Genomic DNA, 17,243 nt, shown 5'->3' with positions numbered 1-17,243 from the left:
ATACAGTGCACATAAAGAAGGTCGCGCAAAACGAGGACAGGGGTCCTTACCAGGCTAAAGGACATCCTTAAAGACACTCCCTCCATAGCCACTCACTTTTCCCAAGGTTTGATCACAATCAGGTCGAGATTCAACCTCCTACAGGAAGTCCTGAGCTTTCTACAGGAAGTTTTGGGGCTTTCTACAGGAAGTTCTGCATTTCTACAGGAAACATCCTGTAGAGCCTTCGGTCAGGCCAAAATCGATTTTGGAAAGGGATTTAAAGCTTGAAGTCTATTGATTAGGCCTGCAACCACCCCTCTTCCATCCATCACCGGTTTCATCTCTTTCCACCGCCATTGCAACAATCTGGTTATGTATTCCTGCACAGTCATACAAAGATTCCCGTTTTCCTCAAATTGAAATATTTTTTTTCCCAAGTGACAAATCAAGCACACAAAGGCTCACATGCTCTACCTGTCAAAGCTCCATCAGGACCCTTCATCCATGAATACAACCTTGCTCGTTTCAGCATGCATCCCAGGAGGAGAAGCAGCTACAGGATGTCCTACAAGAATCCTGTAGCAGCTGATCCATCTGGAGCACATACTATGGAGTCAATAGCAGCTGAAATAGACACAGGGGACATGTAACAAACTCCGCTTGGACGTGAACACCTACTCGACAGCTGAAATCAGATGGAGCCTGTGCATGCAGCGTTTACAACCAGAGGATCGGGTCCCGAAGCTGTGCATACAACATCAGCCAATGAAAGAAGGAGTTCCAGCGCCTGTGCACAAAGTATCAGTGAGCAAAGCCATCGTTCCATGTCCCAAAGCCTGTAGAACATGTCCACGGCCACACAGGTAAGTGTCTAAACTTATTTTTCAAATTGCATAAACTATACTCTGAAAACTGCATGTCTGTGAAATGGTGCGGATTGAATGAATTCGGTGGCCAGTCAACTGGCCACCCACAGTCAGTCGAATGGCTTTGTGGGATCCGAACGAGCTTGGTTACACTCGAATCCACCAAAGGGACATGGAGCCGACAAATGGGAAGTGTCCAGTCGGGGAGAATCGGCGGATTGGCAGTGATGGCGGCGGTTAATGGCAGAGAAAGGAAATGGCAGTCAGAGACACGCCGAGGAATGATGGCCGTGACGTTGGCTAACGGATCGGCCTGGCCACCTCACCCCCTCGCCATGAATTGCACCGTAATTCAAGATTTCTTGGCCGGAGAACTCACGTTAACCACTATCATTTACATTTGCAACCGTTCTCAGCAAAGTACACGTCCTCCTCCTTTGCAGTTTGTTAGCCCGAGCTTCTCGGCCCGTTTCAAAATCCTCCCGCGTCCCAGGCTCGTTCAAAAGCACCGTGACATCCTCCAGAAGCCGGAAAAGCATTCTACAGGAAGGAGCTCTACAGGAAACACAACATAGTCTCCTGGAGTAGAGAAACCTGGACTTTCTACGTCGAAATTGGAGTTTCGAAGAGAGGTAGGCTCAAAAACACCATTCCCATGCATGATATTTCGAAAGATGGTGAATTAAATTGTCTAGAGTAGGAGAATTAGAAGCAAGTCTGCCTGTGGGTCAAGAATAGTAGTTTTCCTGTGTGACACATGGAATTTTTCAGTTGGTTTTGCGTCAAATTCTCCTCCACGGTTCTTGTTAAGAAATTCCTCCTATAGAAATGATAAACCACTGTGAGGGCTAACCTGTGCATGAAGAATGTGACTTTTATGTGGTTGTATGCATGTTGGGGATGAAAATTAAGCTCTGCACTCTGTCTGTGGGAGCCTAATTCCCTTTTGACAGTCGAGTTTTGGGCAGCAACATCATTATAACCAGGGAATTGGTGCAAAGTGAACTACCAACACCTGAGAAACCCTGTCCTGAGAATCAAAAGAGGAAACCATAAAACAATAGTCCCTTTCTGCTCAGAGAATTGAAACAGGGCGCTCTCACCATGCCAGGAGGGTTTATTAGAAATGAACCCTCGGATTCCAGGAAATTGCGAGAAACTCTCGAGGTGGTGGACCTATTCACCCATGCCAATTGGATGACCTTCTATGACAGAATTCAAGGTCATGACGATGAGGTAACAGAAGAATTCTTAATGTCCTTGCAGCCTAAATCAAAGACACTGGCCACTGTGAATTTCAGAGGGTTGACCTTAAAGCTTACCCCACAACTCATTAGTCGGGTTACTGATCTGCCATTAGGGATACCCTGGAGCAAAGAGGAGAGGGCATTGAGCCAAAAAGCCAAGAAATAATTCTTCCCACCAGAGGAACAATTTTCAGAAGATAAGACTGGGGTCCGGAGAGCTAGCCTACACCCTTTTTGGAGCGAGGTCAGCCTTCAGATCATGAAATACATTACCTGTGAGGGGTGGTTTAATATTGTTTATGGTTATCACTTCCGGTTACTAAGTGAACTCAAACATAGGTTGGATTTACCCCCAGAACAAAAGTTAAGCATCCCCTATTTCTTCCTACAATCATTAATTGAGTGTGGCGCAAAATTGAAGGAAGGGATACCGGATCACGTGGCCCATCATGGGCTTATCAAGCTTCTAGTGGAAGATGCCCTCCATATCTACACTGTCCCTCTCTCCTAGGAGATTTTCCGCAATATGTCCAAGGATGATGATATTCAGATTCTGGCCGAGGAACTCACTTCATCCAGCAGTGAGGAAAGGGAGCACATTGAGGCAGAAGAGAAATCCAAGGGCAAGGAAACCCAGGACAGACCACCACAGAAAGAACAAGAAGAGAAACAAGAGAAAGGCCAAGCTATTGAGCCCAAAACTGTGGGTGGAATAAAGGCACAAACACCAAGGGAGAAGTGATTGCAAATCAGGGCAGAGAGGACTGGAAAAGTCCAAGCAAGTGAGGACACAACCAAGGCAACCACAACAAAATTAAAAGGGAAGGCACCCCCAACCAAGCAGACTAAAACAGTGGAGGCAGTTTCTACAAGAAGCCAGAAAACCGTTTCTATAGGAAGCCAAAAAACCGTTTCTATAGGAAGCCAGAAAACAGTCAGCACAGGAATTTCTATAGGAAGTCTAGAAACAGGGCAACAGAACGAAAAATCACCTGAGATTTTAGCCAGGAGGGTAGCAGCTGTGCTGGATACCCTGAGCACATCTCCAAAGCAAATAGGGAAGCGGAAGAGGGAGCCTTCCATGTATTTTAAGGCAAGATGGAGCATGAGGATAAAGACTGGCAAACCCTAGCCACCTTCAAAAGAACCAATCCCGATTGTAGACACCCAAACTACACAAAAGGATAGGTCTCCCTCCAAGGCATCCATCACTTATGAATGGGGAAGCCCGAAGACACCCACCTGGAGAGAAAGAATGAAAATGTTGGACACAAAGGCCTCTCTACAGGATGCTGAGGCTGTTCTACAGGAAACACTAGCTAGGTTAAAGGAGACCGAAGAAATGGAAGGTGAGGCAGCTAAATCACCACAGGAGGAAGAAAAGGTGGAAAACATTGTGGAACCTAGCCCCCAGCCCAGCTTGGGCTCCTACTATAACTTCTTAGAGGCCGGAAAGATCATTCCCCAAAAATTCACAGTGCCACTTTTCCTTGCACTAGAAGAAGAGAGAGTGAGGACCCACACTTGGATGAACATCGCTAAGTCCAAGGGTGTTGCAGATATAGGTCCTCTGGAGGAACAACTCAAAGAGGCAAGAAGGGAATTGGCTAGGGTATGACATGTGGAGAGCAACCAGCGGGTCAAGCTACAGGAAGAAAATGAGATGCTTAAAAAGCAGCTACAGTTACAAGGACAGAAGAAGGAAGACAGACCTCACATCTTGGGAGAACAATAGCAACAAGAGGAGCACACAACAGCCAAAGAAATCCCTGATGAACAGAAGAAGAGAGATGGGTTGTAGGTTGAAATTGAGACATTGAATAGACAGCTACAGGAGAAGGAATTGCAAGCACGCCAGGAGATACAGTCCCTGAAACAGTAGGTACAAGAAAAGGAGGCCCAATTGGCCTGCATGGCTAGTTGGGCGATGGAAGCCCTGCAGTGTAGGTATCCTGCCAAATCCTACACCCTATACCTCAAGGATCAGTGGTTACAGTTTCAGATCAACACCTTGGCCAAAAGGGGCATCACCCCATTCCAAAATTATCATCAATTTGCAGCTCTATGTGGCAGTAGTTCATCAGAGGACACGGCCAAATTATCAGAGTTTTACTTGCACAACTTTTCCCTTACAAACATGAATGCATGGGATCCCAACACTGTGATAGGAGATGTCCAACTTATGGCCCTGGCCTCTTGGATGAATCATGAGGAGAAGAGAGCAGCAGAGGTCCGCAGTATCATAGGCAGAGAACTCAGTGAGCCACTAATGATCAGAGCAGAGCCGGATGACCCCTCAGCAGTGATAAGCGCCCACCAGCACTTGGCCAATAGCCCTCAGGATTTACTGAAATACATTGAGCAACAGGTTCAAGCTATTGCCCACTTTGAAGACATGGAGAGATTGTTTGGAGAAAACTGCCTGCATGCCTGCACAAGGCGGTGGAACACACTGCCTCACAGCTTGAAGATAAGGGAATACCACTCTCCCACCAGGATGAGGGAGGCCTTGGCAAGGGTACCTCTCTACAAACAGTTGATGCAAAATCTGCAGGCCAATTGGATTGGCCTAAAATTCAGCCCTCTTTTAATTTTGGGATTGCTAGAAGGAGTTAAGGAAGAGGAGGAAGACAGACAGTGGGAGGAAGTGGAAAGGAAATCAGGATTCCACGACCGGGAAGAAGATATCACCGCGGAGGCCTGGGACGTGAGGGAGGCGATCAAAGCCATAAAGGATGATGAGATGGACTAGTTGCTCAGAGGATGAGCAACCCATTTAGCAGGGGGGTGATGATGAGCCCCAAATTGGGTAACTTATTGGGCTCATTTTGCCTAATTGTCCTTGATCAATCCACCATTTTTTCATAGATTATGCATGTTTTTTGAGTATGTTTATGTTATTTGAACGAATAAGGGTGGTCACTCTACCAAGGAGGCTAATACGTGGTTTTTTCAGGTTTTTTGGACAAATTTTGGAGCAAAACCAAGAAATTATGGGCCAGGTGAAAGCCAAGCTTAAGATGAGGATTTGTAGGGAGGTTGCCTCTTGCATCAAATGGCCCTTCCTCGAAATCTTCACCCTCAACGCCGAGCTCAACAGGGCACCAAAACGAATCCTAAAGGTAGGCAAGCAGCTTTGGGAAGAGTGACTGTTTACTGGCAGTTTGAACAGCCGAGTCCCTTGAATTAAGGAGGGCTGCTAGGCCCCTCATAGTGTATAAATAGGAAGGCCTCAGCCTTTGTAGTTTACTTTTGGAACTGTTGGTATTTGCACTATAGTGCTGTCATTTTCTCAGCTCGTTTTCTTGTAGCTACTGCTATATAATTTTCTTGTGATGATTATTTTTGAGTAATGAAAAGAAGCTTTACTTGGCATCAGATCTGAGTTCTTTATAGGAGCCTGCAGCTCTTGGGGTTGGGCCCAACCCAAGTGCCAAGGCCTCCTTTATGTATTGTTATTTATTCTTTATGTCTTTGCAAAATCAGTTCTGTTAAGTAGATTAAAATATTGCTGATTAACTAAGTCACTGTTGATGATTAGAAAGACTTTTGATGTTCAGATTGAGTTGATAGGTTATTATCAGGGAAAAGCTTCATAAAAGGGCCATCAAGCACCTCTGATTTCACCTCTCTCTCAGTGGGATCAAGAGCTGGGATCAAGGTGACCTTGCTGCCAACAAAAACACTGACTTTGCTTTGCCATGCAATCATTAGTGTTTGATTTTTATTTGCAGAAGTTGGTTACATGTTCAGATTCTTGATTTCTTCATTGCATAGTTAATATACATGGTTTCCATGCGATTAAAACTTCTATTCATTCTCTTTACTGTCAGCTAGATCAGAATAGGTCAACATAACTAGGTCTCAGATTTTACAAGTCTTCGTTGGTTCAGTTGGAAAAACAACTTACGGAGCACCTGTACCACTTCTCTATCTGCCCATACTCCATCAATCCCATCTTCTCCATCCCCTAACTCGGATTCTTGCTTCACGTTTTCCACACTTGCTCACACAACCCTAATTTTTGTGCAACATTGCTTCATTCCTCCTTGAACAAATCCATCCATCTTCATCTTTCCTCAACTCCATCCACCAAGTCCTAGAACTCCTTACACCCCTGTCCTACCTCCATACTCACTCCTTCACCTTTCTCTCTCCATCCATCCTCCAAAATCCCATTTCTGAACAACCTGTAGAAAATTACAGACATCCTGTAGAAATTCCAGAACATCCTGTAGAACCCCTGCAGACTTCCTATAGAGGCTCACGAATGAGGTTTCTTGATAGCCAAACTCTGTGAAACTCTCTGGAAGGGTGTTAGGGACCCATTAGGCCCTCTCTGAACCTTTCCAACCACCTCCAAGCATTTCCTCTTGCCAATCCACCTCTGCACAGTCAAAAACAGTCAAATCGCATGCATGATATTTCTGGCAACTTATTCAAAAATACAAAAAGATGTTTTTTTCAGATGTTACTGTAGAAGTAGTTTAAATACATGTATGCTACCTTCCTAGAAGTCAATGGCATCTCTTTCAGTAGCTTTCATCTTCTTTCTTGCATCAGTAGGGCTAGCTGGTAAAATTGGGGTTTGCTAGGCTTTACGTTCCCTTTCAACTTTCCAGTTTCTTTTTGAAGATAGATCAGCCTTCTTTGAGTTAGCTTTCATCCATCAGTTAAAAAGCTTCTTCTCAGAGCTCCTAGAAGTTGGCTTAAGCTCCTAACATACTTGTGCCAACTGACCAAGTGACAACTGCGGCAAGAGCTAGTACTTGTGCATACAACACCGTCGCTTCCAAGTTTGTTACGAACTACCGGGTTGATAAAAGTAAAGAAGGGAGTCCCAGGAGTTGCAACATTATTGCTGCAATACTGGAACCCACCAAAAGCACTGAGAGAACCTCAAACACAGTCAGGGAGAGTCAAGGGCCCTTCCACCCCTTCGCAAGGTAAATAATGATTCTGATCTCCTAGAACTGTAGAGGCCTTGGGAACACTTCAAAAATAAGTTCAACAAAAAAACCCATAGCTCTATTAATAATCCAGGAGGCCAAATCAAGTAAGGAAGAACTGGAATCCATAATCAAGAAAATAGGAAAAGGTTTTAAAGGGATAGCAATCAACGTGAGAGGAACTTCAAGAGGTATATGCACAATATGAAACCATATAATTTTGGACATTCAATATAATTATCGGGAGCAACATTGGATAAAGATATTTTTTCATTATAGAGAAAATGGGAATACCTTCTCAGTTTATAACATTTACACCCTAGAATACTACAGAGATAAAGAGAAACGTCAAATCTCTTTAGCACTTAATCTAGATTTAGATGGTGGTCAATCAAATATTCTTGGAGGTGGCCTTAATATAGTAATGAATAGTGAAGAAAAAAGAGGAGGTATTTATCTCGTCGACCCAAGTAGAGAAAAACTAGAAAATATAATGGTTGATCACAATCTTATGGACATCAAACTAAGGAATGACAAGTTCACATGGAGTAATAGACGTCTCAGACCTAGAAACATCAAGGAATGGCTATATTGGTTCATATTTCACACAGATCTCATAGTTGGACCTGTTACAACCTCTTCTAATATATTAGCAACAATAAAATCAGACCACAAACCTGTAAGCATAGATTTTGAAGAAATAGCAAACTTTGGTCCTCTCCCTTTTTGCTATAATCCCCTCTAGTCCAAAAACAAGGAAGTGACAATGTAGGTTGAACATGCATGTCACACAAGAGTTGATGGCTCACCAAGATATGTTTGGGAATCAAAACTCAAGCTTGTCAAGTCTGCTCTCAAGATTTGGGCAAAAACCAGCTACAAAGAGTCACTCCAGGAAAAACGTGTTATTCAAAGGGAGTTGGAAAAAGTGAAGTTAAGACTAGAGAATGAAGCAGTGACAAAAGAACTCCATGTGCAAGAAAAGGAGTTCTATTGTAAAATCTATCGAGTGAATATAATAGAGGAGGAGGAGGATTAGAGAATTAAATTAAGAATCCTTTAGATTTAGGAAGAGACAAAAACACAACCTTTTTTCACAACCAAGAAAAGGCTCAAAAAGATGAAAATAGTGTCAACAATATCCATAAAGAAGGGAACATATTAGTTGAAGGGGAAGAGGAGGTTAAACAAGAACCTTATCATCATTTTAGTGGACTACTAACAGTTGAACCTGAGCCAATTAATTATGAGGAAATGTTGAGTCTTATCCAAAAAATAGTAATGACAAAGAAAATTTTTATCTTAACTAAGTCATTTACTGAAGAATAAATGCAAAGAGCAGCCTGGGGCCTACACCCTAAGAAAACACCCATACCTAATGACTTTTCCATCTCCTTTTATAGATCCTATTGGGGGCTTATCAAAAAATATCTCCTAAACTTGATTCATTGGGAACAAAAGAAATTAAAAATCGGGGTCAGTACCAATTCAATTTTTTTTAGCCCTAATTCCCAAAGAAATATGGCCCTCCTCCTTCAACCATTTTCAACCGATCTCTATATGAAAATCCTCCTACAAAATATTGACCAAAATTATAGCAGACGGATAAAAGACTCTTCTTCTGAACTTGATATCTGAAAATTAAGGAGGATTTAATCAACAAAGGAAGATGCTAGAAAACATCCTTCTAGTCCATGATGCAATCCATTCAAGTCTCACCAGAGAAAAGCAAGGTTTTGTTTTGAAGTTCAACATGGAAAATGCCTTCGACAAGGTAAGACATTCCTTTTTTTCGTTTTAAAATATTCGTCTTTCTTAATGACTTTATTCACTTGATCAAAGCATGTATTAGTAAGTCGTTGTTAGTATGAAAATTCCTGGAAGATATACCAAAAGCCTTCACTTAAGTCAGTAGGTGACAAGTGACCCTAACAACAAGTGGATGGTTGCTTTTGTTCTAGATCTGCAACACAAATGGAAAATTTGCAATAAAAGAAAACAAGATCTTGAACAAATAGTAGCATAATGATAGATCTAGAATGATAACCCAGTGGAAGGATGATTCTAAACAAATAAATCTTTATTGATAACACTTGATGAAGGAGATCTACAGATTGGTCTGTAAGTCCCCCTTCGTGGGATGAGTCCTTTGATATCCTTAATATTTTAAAAATAGATTCTCTCTCAGTCGTGTGAAAAACCCAAACAAAGTGAAGAAATCAAGTGGGAGCTCAAGAAAAAAATGACGGTAATATTGTCGATGATAATGACCATGGCGAGGAATGAATGAAAAACCCTCCTTTATATAGCAAAGTATGGAGTTAATCTAAAAAATGGAGAATAATAAAATATTATTGACCAAATTGGTTGGAGAAACCGAGATGAGGAAGCGTCGAGCAAGGTTTTTGAAAACTTAGGGTTAACAGAGACAGAGGTGGAAGAAAAACAACGACGGCGACAAGGGCAGGAGGGTAAATCCTCTGCATGCAATTAGACCTGCAAAGACATAACACGAAGAGGAGGGTTAACAACGCTAAACAGGGCTGAAAGAAATCATGGAAGGGGAGCAGGGGAGGGGAGAGGTCCCCTCCTACAAAAATATGACAGCAGGCAAATCAAGCGAGAGCGGGATGCAGAGAAACCCAAAGGAGAATAGCAAAGACGCGCCAGTACTAGGGAATCGGTGGCAAACAAAGCTTGAGGGCAGATGTTTACCCAGGGCACAGAAGAAACCAAGGTATGTAATACCCAACAATAAACTTGAAGACTACAGATGTTATATGAGAGACCATGCTTTGATATGCAAGTTTGTAGGTTTTTGGCCATCAGAAAGGGACCTAGCAAAGTGGATACAATAAAGATGGAAGCTGAAAGGGCATATAGATCTAAAATTAGGGGCAAAGGGTTTCTTTACAGTGATATTTGCAAACCTGGAGGATAAGAAAAGAACCTTCGAAGGGGGGCCATATTTCATGAATAATGTCAGTCTGTTTATGAGGCATTGGGAGGACAGATATAACCCGGACCACGAAAAGATGTTAGTAGCACCCATCTGGGTTAGACTATTTGGTCTACCAATGGAGTTCTGGGACCCCGATATCCATGAAGGTATAGGTAATACAGTTGGAACTTTTGTCAAGGTAGCAGAGTCAAAAAAAAGAGGGAGGTACACATCCTATGCAAGGATATGCATCTACATGAATATAGCAGAGCCACTGTTGGAGTATATAGAGCTAGAATACCATGACGAAATTTGGCAACAACCAATGGACTATGAGCATATACTCTTCAGATGTAGAAGGTGCCACGAATATGGACACCTCTTCAAACAATTCCCACTAAATAAAGAGGAAACACCAAGGAAACAGGAAGAAGAGAAAAGGAGGACAGATAGAACAGATGAAGGGGAAACGGGCTTCCAGGAAGTCCATAGGAAAAAAAGGCGAGGAAAGAAAGTAACAAGGATACAACAACCTGCAAAACCAGTAACAATAGAAAGCTAAAATAAATTTCAAGCTTTACAGGAGGAAGAAGAGGAGAACGAAGAAGATGACAATGAGGAGGAGCCAATGGAAATTATAAAAGAGACAAAGCAACCAGATCTAAATCAGAATAGTAAAGTGGAAGGAGGAACTGAGGAGAGCATGGAAATGACAACAGAACAATCTCAGATGGGGACAGATACACAGAAGGATAGTGGGAATGAGGAGGAAAGAATCATGAGAAGATTGTTACAGGACTGGAAAAACCTTGATGAAAGATTTATCTCGGAAGCCCAAAAATAATTGTATAAAGAAACATTCCAAAAATACAAGGAGAAGAAAGGCAGCACTTTAGAAAATCAGACAGATCAAACAGGAATGCAAGGAAACCAAAGCCTGGGAATGGACAGTACTGGCAAAGGAGGCAGGAAACGAGGCAGACGGACATTGAATGAAACCATACAAGCGGTTGGAGAAATATTAGTCAACTCAGGCAGGGTTATACCTCTCTCAAAGTTATTTCAACAACCATCCAAAAAGTTATAAAATGATAGTCACAAGTTGGAACATTAGGGGACTCAACAACAAAGGAAAGCAGAGGTATCTAAAGGAGAGGATAAAGAAAGATAAGCCTAGCATAATGATAATCCAAGAGATGAAAATTAGCTCCCAACAATTAGAAGGAATAATTAAAAAACAAAAAATACAATATGAGGTAATGGGCCAGGATGCGAATGGTACAGCAGGGGGTCTTGCAATCCTTTGGAACCTTGAGGAGGTATTGTTTGAAAACTGGATAAGCTCTCCATGAATCCTCACAGGCTTATTCAGAATGACAGGATCAACAGAATGGATCCTCATCTCAGGAGTCTACGGGCCGCACACACCAAGGGATCGGAAAAATTTCCTCAAGGACTTGCAATCAGCTAGAAGGATCTTCCCTAGAATACTGTGGATAGTAGGGGGTTACTTTAATATGATCAGAATGACAGAAGAAAAAAAAGGCGGCATAAGAAGACCAGATCAAAGCATGGAGGAGTTTAATGAGATGATTACAGAGAAAAGACTGGTAGATATCCCAACAATCAACGGCATCCACACATGGAATAACCGGAGGGGAGGAAGAAATCAGATAGCTTCTAGATTAGATCGATTCCTCATATCAGAACAAATAATGAACTGGGATGTATTTCTTGAAGCCAAAATAATTCCGGCAACGGGTTCAGATCACTGGCCGATCAGGTTGGAAATAGATATTAAGAAAAACTCATGCAAAAGACCCTTTAGGTTTGAGGCCTTTTGGCTCAGGAACCCTCAGTTCTTATCTAAGGTAGAGGAATGGTGGACTCAAAGTACATAAAAAGGAAAAGCGAAGATGCATACTTTTTAGTTAAAACTCAAAGAAATCAAAGGGAAAATCAAAAAGTGGAACAAGGAGGAGTTTGGGAATATAATGGAGGAGAAACAGAAGCTAGAGAAAGAAATGGAAGAGATACAACAAAAAATTATTACAGAGGGCAGAAATGAGGAAAGAAGTAAAGAAGAAGGAATTATAATAAGCCAACTTGAAGAGCGGAGGAAACAGGAGGAGATCCTATGGAAACAAAAATCTAGGATTAAATGGTTACGCGAGGGAGAAAGAAACACTAAGTTTTTCCACCAAGCTATGATTCAACATAGGCAAAGGAACATGATCTTTTCCATTAAAAACGAAGAAGGAGAAAGGATAATTGATCAGGAAAGAATTGAGCAAGTATTGGTAGGATACCATAAAGACATCCTAACAGAATCACAAGTAGACAGAGAAGCAGCTACAGACCTTATCTGTAAAGAGATCCCTAGAATAATAACAGAAGAACAAAATAAGGCATTGATGAGGGCAGCCACTTTAGAGGAAGTGGAGGAAATTGTGAAAGGTATGAGTAAAAACAAAGCGCCAGGACCAGATGGATACACTGTGGAGTTTTATCAAGCAGCATGGCACTTTCTTGGACAGGAGATCCTGGAGGCAGTAGAGGAATCCCGCATGAAGCAAAAGGTATGGCCAGGTCTTAATTCGAATTTCCTTACTCTGATCCCTAAAAATGCTAATTCAGAAAATGCCCAGGGTTTTCGACCAATTTCCCTGTGCAATGTAATATACAAAATAATTGCCACTCTGATAGCAAAAAGATTAAAACCCATTCTCCCTAGCATAATCTCACCAGAGCAAACAAGATTTGTAGAGGGAAGGAAAATTCTTGATGGAATAGTAGTAACTCAGGAAACGATCCATTCTCTAAAACATAAAAAACAGAAAGGAATGATGATAAAGCTAGATTTGTCAAAAGCCTACGATGGCTTAAACTGGAAATACCTCAAGGCAATTCTTGGGGCCTTTGGATTTAGTAACAGATGGATAGACTGGGTCTATAGTATGATATCAACTCCTATTTTTTCAATCATGTTAAATGGGGTGCCATCGTCAACTTTCAGTGCTACTAGAGGAATAAAATAGGGGGATCCTATATCCCCTTTCTTATTCATAATGGCTGTGGAGGGTTTGGGAAGGTATTTTAAAAAAGAGCTGAGGGAAAGGAAAATTAAAGGCTTAAGGCTATGGGGAAACAATCTGCCCATCACCCACCAGTAGTTTGTAGACGATATCATGCTATTCTGTGAAGTATCAATAAAGGAGGTAAGGGGCGTTAAAAGAATCTTGGATTTGTTTATGGAGGCATATGGTATGGAGATAAATAAAGAGAAATCATGTACCTTCATCTTCAACACTCCGGACACAATCAAAGCTCATCTAACCAGAACGCTAGGGTTCAGACATGGGGAACTTCCAACAAAGTACTTGGGGAATCGGCTAGATACAAACCCCACAAGAATGGAAAACTGGCAGCAAATCATAGAAAAACTCAAGAATAGACTTGCAAGTTGGTCTTTTATATCGCTGAACATAGTAGGCAGACTGGTATTACTGAAATCAGTCCTCCAAGCGATACCTATTTACCCTCTATCTATCATGGCTGCCCCCAAAGGGGTCTGCACGAGAATGAAAGAAATCTTTGGCAAGTTCATATGGGGAGAGCCAAAGCAGCAGAGGAAATGGGCACTGGTTTCGTGGAAAATCTTGAAAAAAAGAAAAGAAGAAGGGGGTCTAGGACTTAGAGATCCGGAAATACTGGACAAAGTGCTAGGATCAAAATTGTGGTGGAGGTGGATGAGGGGAGGAAATGACTTATGGAAGAGAATATGGACCCAGAAATATAACATGCCAGCAACAACGGCAGGCATCCTCAGAGTTGAAGAAACCCCAAAAGGCTCCACAATTTGGGAATTAGCAAGCCAGAACAGAAATATTATAAACAATTATGCCTTTTGGGAAATAAGAGGAGGAGGTATTGCTAGATTTTTGGAGGAGGAGTGGCAACAAAGAAACAAATTGGTCAGTATACAAGCCTTGCAAAATATACAGCAAAAAGCGATACGGGAGGGGAGAGAACATGTAAGAGACTACTGGAAAGAAGGGGAGCCAAATGGGATATGGAGAATATGGAGAAAGCTAGAAGAATGGGATGAAAACATAGATCAAGAGTAGCAAGGAATATATATAAAAGAATTGGAATCAAGGAAAATCAAAGCCAGAACAGGACCGGATATTCTCAGATGGGGAAAATCTACGAAAGGGGCCTTTACAGTCAAGGAAGCATATTATTTAACAACTCATCAGGAGAGGGAGGGAGAAACCGCAGAATGGAAAGCTATTTGGAATAGTAAGTGGTGGCCGAAGATAGCCATATTTGCATGGCTAGTTGGAAGAGAAAGAATCCTAACATGGGATAAGATCCAGAAGAGAGGCTTCTCCGGACCCCCGAGATGCAGCCTTTACAAAATGGGGACTGAAACCCAGGAACACATTCTGAACACCTGCCCTTTTGCTCAACATCAATGGGAGGAGGTCAGAAGACTCTTCAGAAAATCAAATAGAGACCCCAGTGACATAAAAAAGACCATCTTTCAATGGGGCAAGGGACAGTTTTCATGTAGGGTTGTAAGGAGAATTTGGAATTTAGCGGTGGGATTTGTGATATGGTTCCTGTGGAAGGAACAAAATCGAAGGATATTTCTTGACAAGATCAATAATCCAGAAGGGATATGGAAAGGAATTCAAAAATCAATTAGAGAAACTGTTCTGGCCGAGATCTGGGAGGAGGAGGATTGGAAAGCAAACCAGGAAGAAGGAAGAATCTTAACAAAACTAAATATGGAATTCGGCATGGTATATCCTAGAAAAGAAATACAACAACGAGCCCAAACTTAGAGTCCAGAACAGTTCAGATACCCTGGGAAAAATTTCATTAAGTTGAATTTTGACGGGGCTTCCAAAGGGAACCCAGGGCCGGCAGGCTTTGGGGGCATCTTTAGAGACAGTGAGAAACACACTAGATGGGTGTATGCGGAAGGGGGAGGCGAAATGACCAACAATGAAGCAGAACTGTGGGCTGTTTATCAAGGTCTAAGGATAGCAGTAAGGAATGGCTACACGAATCTAGAAATAGAAGGCGACTCACAAATAGCAGTAGAAATGTTACGAAACTTCAACAATGGGAAGGACTGGGAGCAAGTAGCTAGAAGCTGGAGGATGGCTGGGATCGTCCAAGACTTGGCTGAATTATTAAAGAGAATAGAATACAAAATCATTAATCATGTCAGGAGGAAAGGAAACAAGGCTGCAGACTACCTTGCAAACTGGGGGAGTAAAGAACAGGAGGAAAAGATCGACAACAGCTGGCCAACAATAAGGAATAAACCGGGATGGGATGAACTTACCACTATAATCACTCAAGACCATAATGAATCCACACCTTAATAAAAAAGACACCCAGAGACCCCCAATCGGGGTGATAATGACGACGATCAGGGCAATTAATACAGATCAGGGAAGGAAGGATGACGAGGCAAAAGGTATACAGGTAATGATGAAGGAGGACAGAGAGATCACCAGAAAAGGTATCATATCGAGGAGGGACGACGACGAGGTAATGAAGGAAGCAGCTAGTGGAGGTAAGGCGGCAGAGATTGGACGTGGGTACGACGGCATAGAAGAAGGACGAAGGGAGGTGGGCGGTGATGAAATCGGCAGGTGGCAGGTGAAGCAAGTGAGGAGAGATGAGGAGAATCGGCGGAGGAGACATCATAAAGAACGAAGGCGAGACAAAGAGACGAGGACGTTAAATGAGTTTGCAGAGGAGTTGCGAAGAAGCAGGGTGGCGAAAGCTCTAGGTAGGGTAACAGAAAGGCAGAGGAGGCTGAGAAAACAAGCAGGAAACACCGGAAGGAAGAATCAAATGGCAAGGAGGAGGAGAATGAGAAGTGACGAGGATGAAGACAACAGAGGACGGAGAAGCCAGGAGAAGAAAGGGAAAGGAATCGAGGATGGAGAAACGGCAGAGAAGTATCAGACAGTTCAGGACGATACTGAAGATGAAGTGGAAATGTTTGATTCAGACCAAGATAGAATGGAGCAACCGCGAAAGAAGATATGGAAGGACGTGGGGTCAACACAGGACAAAACACAGGAGGACAGGGAGTATGGAGACAGGAGGAGCAAAGGGCGAGAGGAGGGAGGTGAATTCGGAAGCACCTCGGGCATGAAGAGTCAGGGAGGCAGGGGAAATTACAGGAACAGAGGAAGAGCAGGACGGGGACGAGGACGATGCAGCAGAGGAAGAGGATGGTTGGAAGGGAGACGGGAAGAGCATGAACCAGCACCAGCAAGAAAGTACAGGAAAACACTGAAGAAAAAGATACAGTTTGCGGAGCAAGCCTATTGTGAGAACACCAATAAGGACATCAGAAGGATAATTCAGCAACTGGAGGAAGATGCGACCCAAGGTCAATCAGGATCGGAAATGGAAGATTGGGAATACCTCCTTCCGGATCCAGGGAACACGAGAGGATGCATGACTCTGTATAAACAGGCCTTGCATGTATACTGGGTCATGAAAAGGCTGTTGGCTAAGGCTATGGAACAGGTGGCCATGGAGATGGCAGAACTGTCCCAGGGAATTCCAAATTTGAAGAAAGAATTGCAGAACATTCAGGTCACTCTGATAATGCAGGATAAAAAACTGGAAAAGATATAGCAACAGATAAAGGAGATCAACCCGGGCATAAAGAAAGAAGAGGAGCAGCAGGAAGTCATGGCGGGCTAATATTTGAAGATATGTATATGTTGTCTTTAGTTTTTTTGAAAGTAGTTGGATAGTTTCGTTTCTATTTTCAGTTTAAAATGCAAACAAGAAGCAATAGTAATCTTTTCGAATTTTTAGTTTACATAGCCTGGACAAGAAGAATTAGTATTTTTTGTTTTTGGATGGCTGTCAAAAACTTAAGGTGCCCAACAGACCCGGTTCCCCTCGGGGCGGGTTGAGGCCACCAGGATAATGTAATGGTTTCAATTCGAAGTAATAGAAAAAGAATGGTCCCTCCTTAGCTTACAAAAAAAAAAATTATTGACCAAATTCATATATAACTACTTGAAATACTTTATTATATTTATTGGAGAAGGAAAAGGAATTCAAAATAGTTAAATTCCTTTATTTAGAAATAATCAACAAATAAAATTATTTATTAACTATTTCACGATAAACAAGAAAGGTGTGAAATCAAAATAAGTATTAAATAGTGATTTAATAATTATTCTAATAACATAAATAAGGAAATTCA

The 17,243-nt window shown here is 42.2% G+C and overlaps 1 protein-coding gene across 1 annotated transcript; it reads left to right on the top strand.

Annotated features, from left to right (window-relative positions):
• Nucleotides 1-14,988: 14,988 nt before the first annotated feature.
• Nucleotides 14,989-15,384, top strand: LOC149219675 (uncharacterized). Its single transcript, XM_089386883.1, has one exon. The coding sequence runs from the start codon at nucleotides 14,989-14,991 to the stop codon at nucleotides 15,382-15,384; it is 396 nt and encodes a 131-aa protein (XP_089243009.1).
• Nucleotides 15,385-17,243: the final 1,859 nt, after the last annotated feature.

Source organism: Pinus tabuliformis, chromosome Q, assembly GCF_031772625.1.
Source record: "Pinus tabuliformis cultivar Carrire ecotype Pingquan chromosome Q, CPIR1, whole genome shotgun sequence".
NCBI classification, from domain to species: Eukaryota; Viridiplantae; Streptophyta; class Pinopsida; order Pinales; family Pinaceae; genus Pinus; species Pinus tabuliformis.
This window is presented reverse-complemented; position numbering and strand designations above follow the sequence as displayed.

What these genes read in the sequence shown, in the direction of transcription:
- LOC149219675 (XM_089386883.1), top strand. Translation starts at nt 14,989, where the DNA reads ATGACCAACAATGAAGCAGAACTGTGGGCTGTTTATCAAGGTCTAAGG.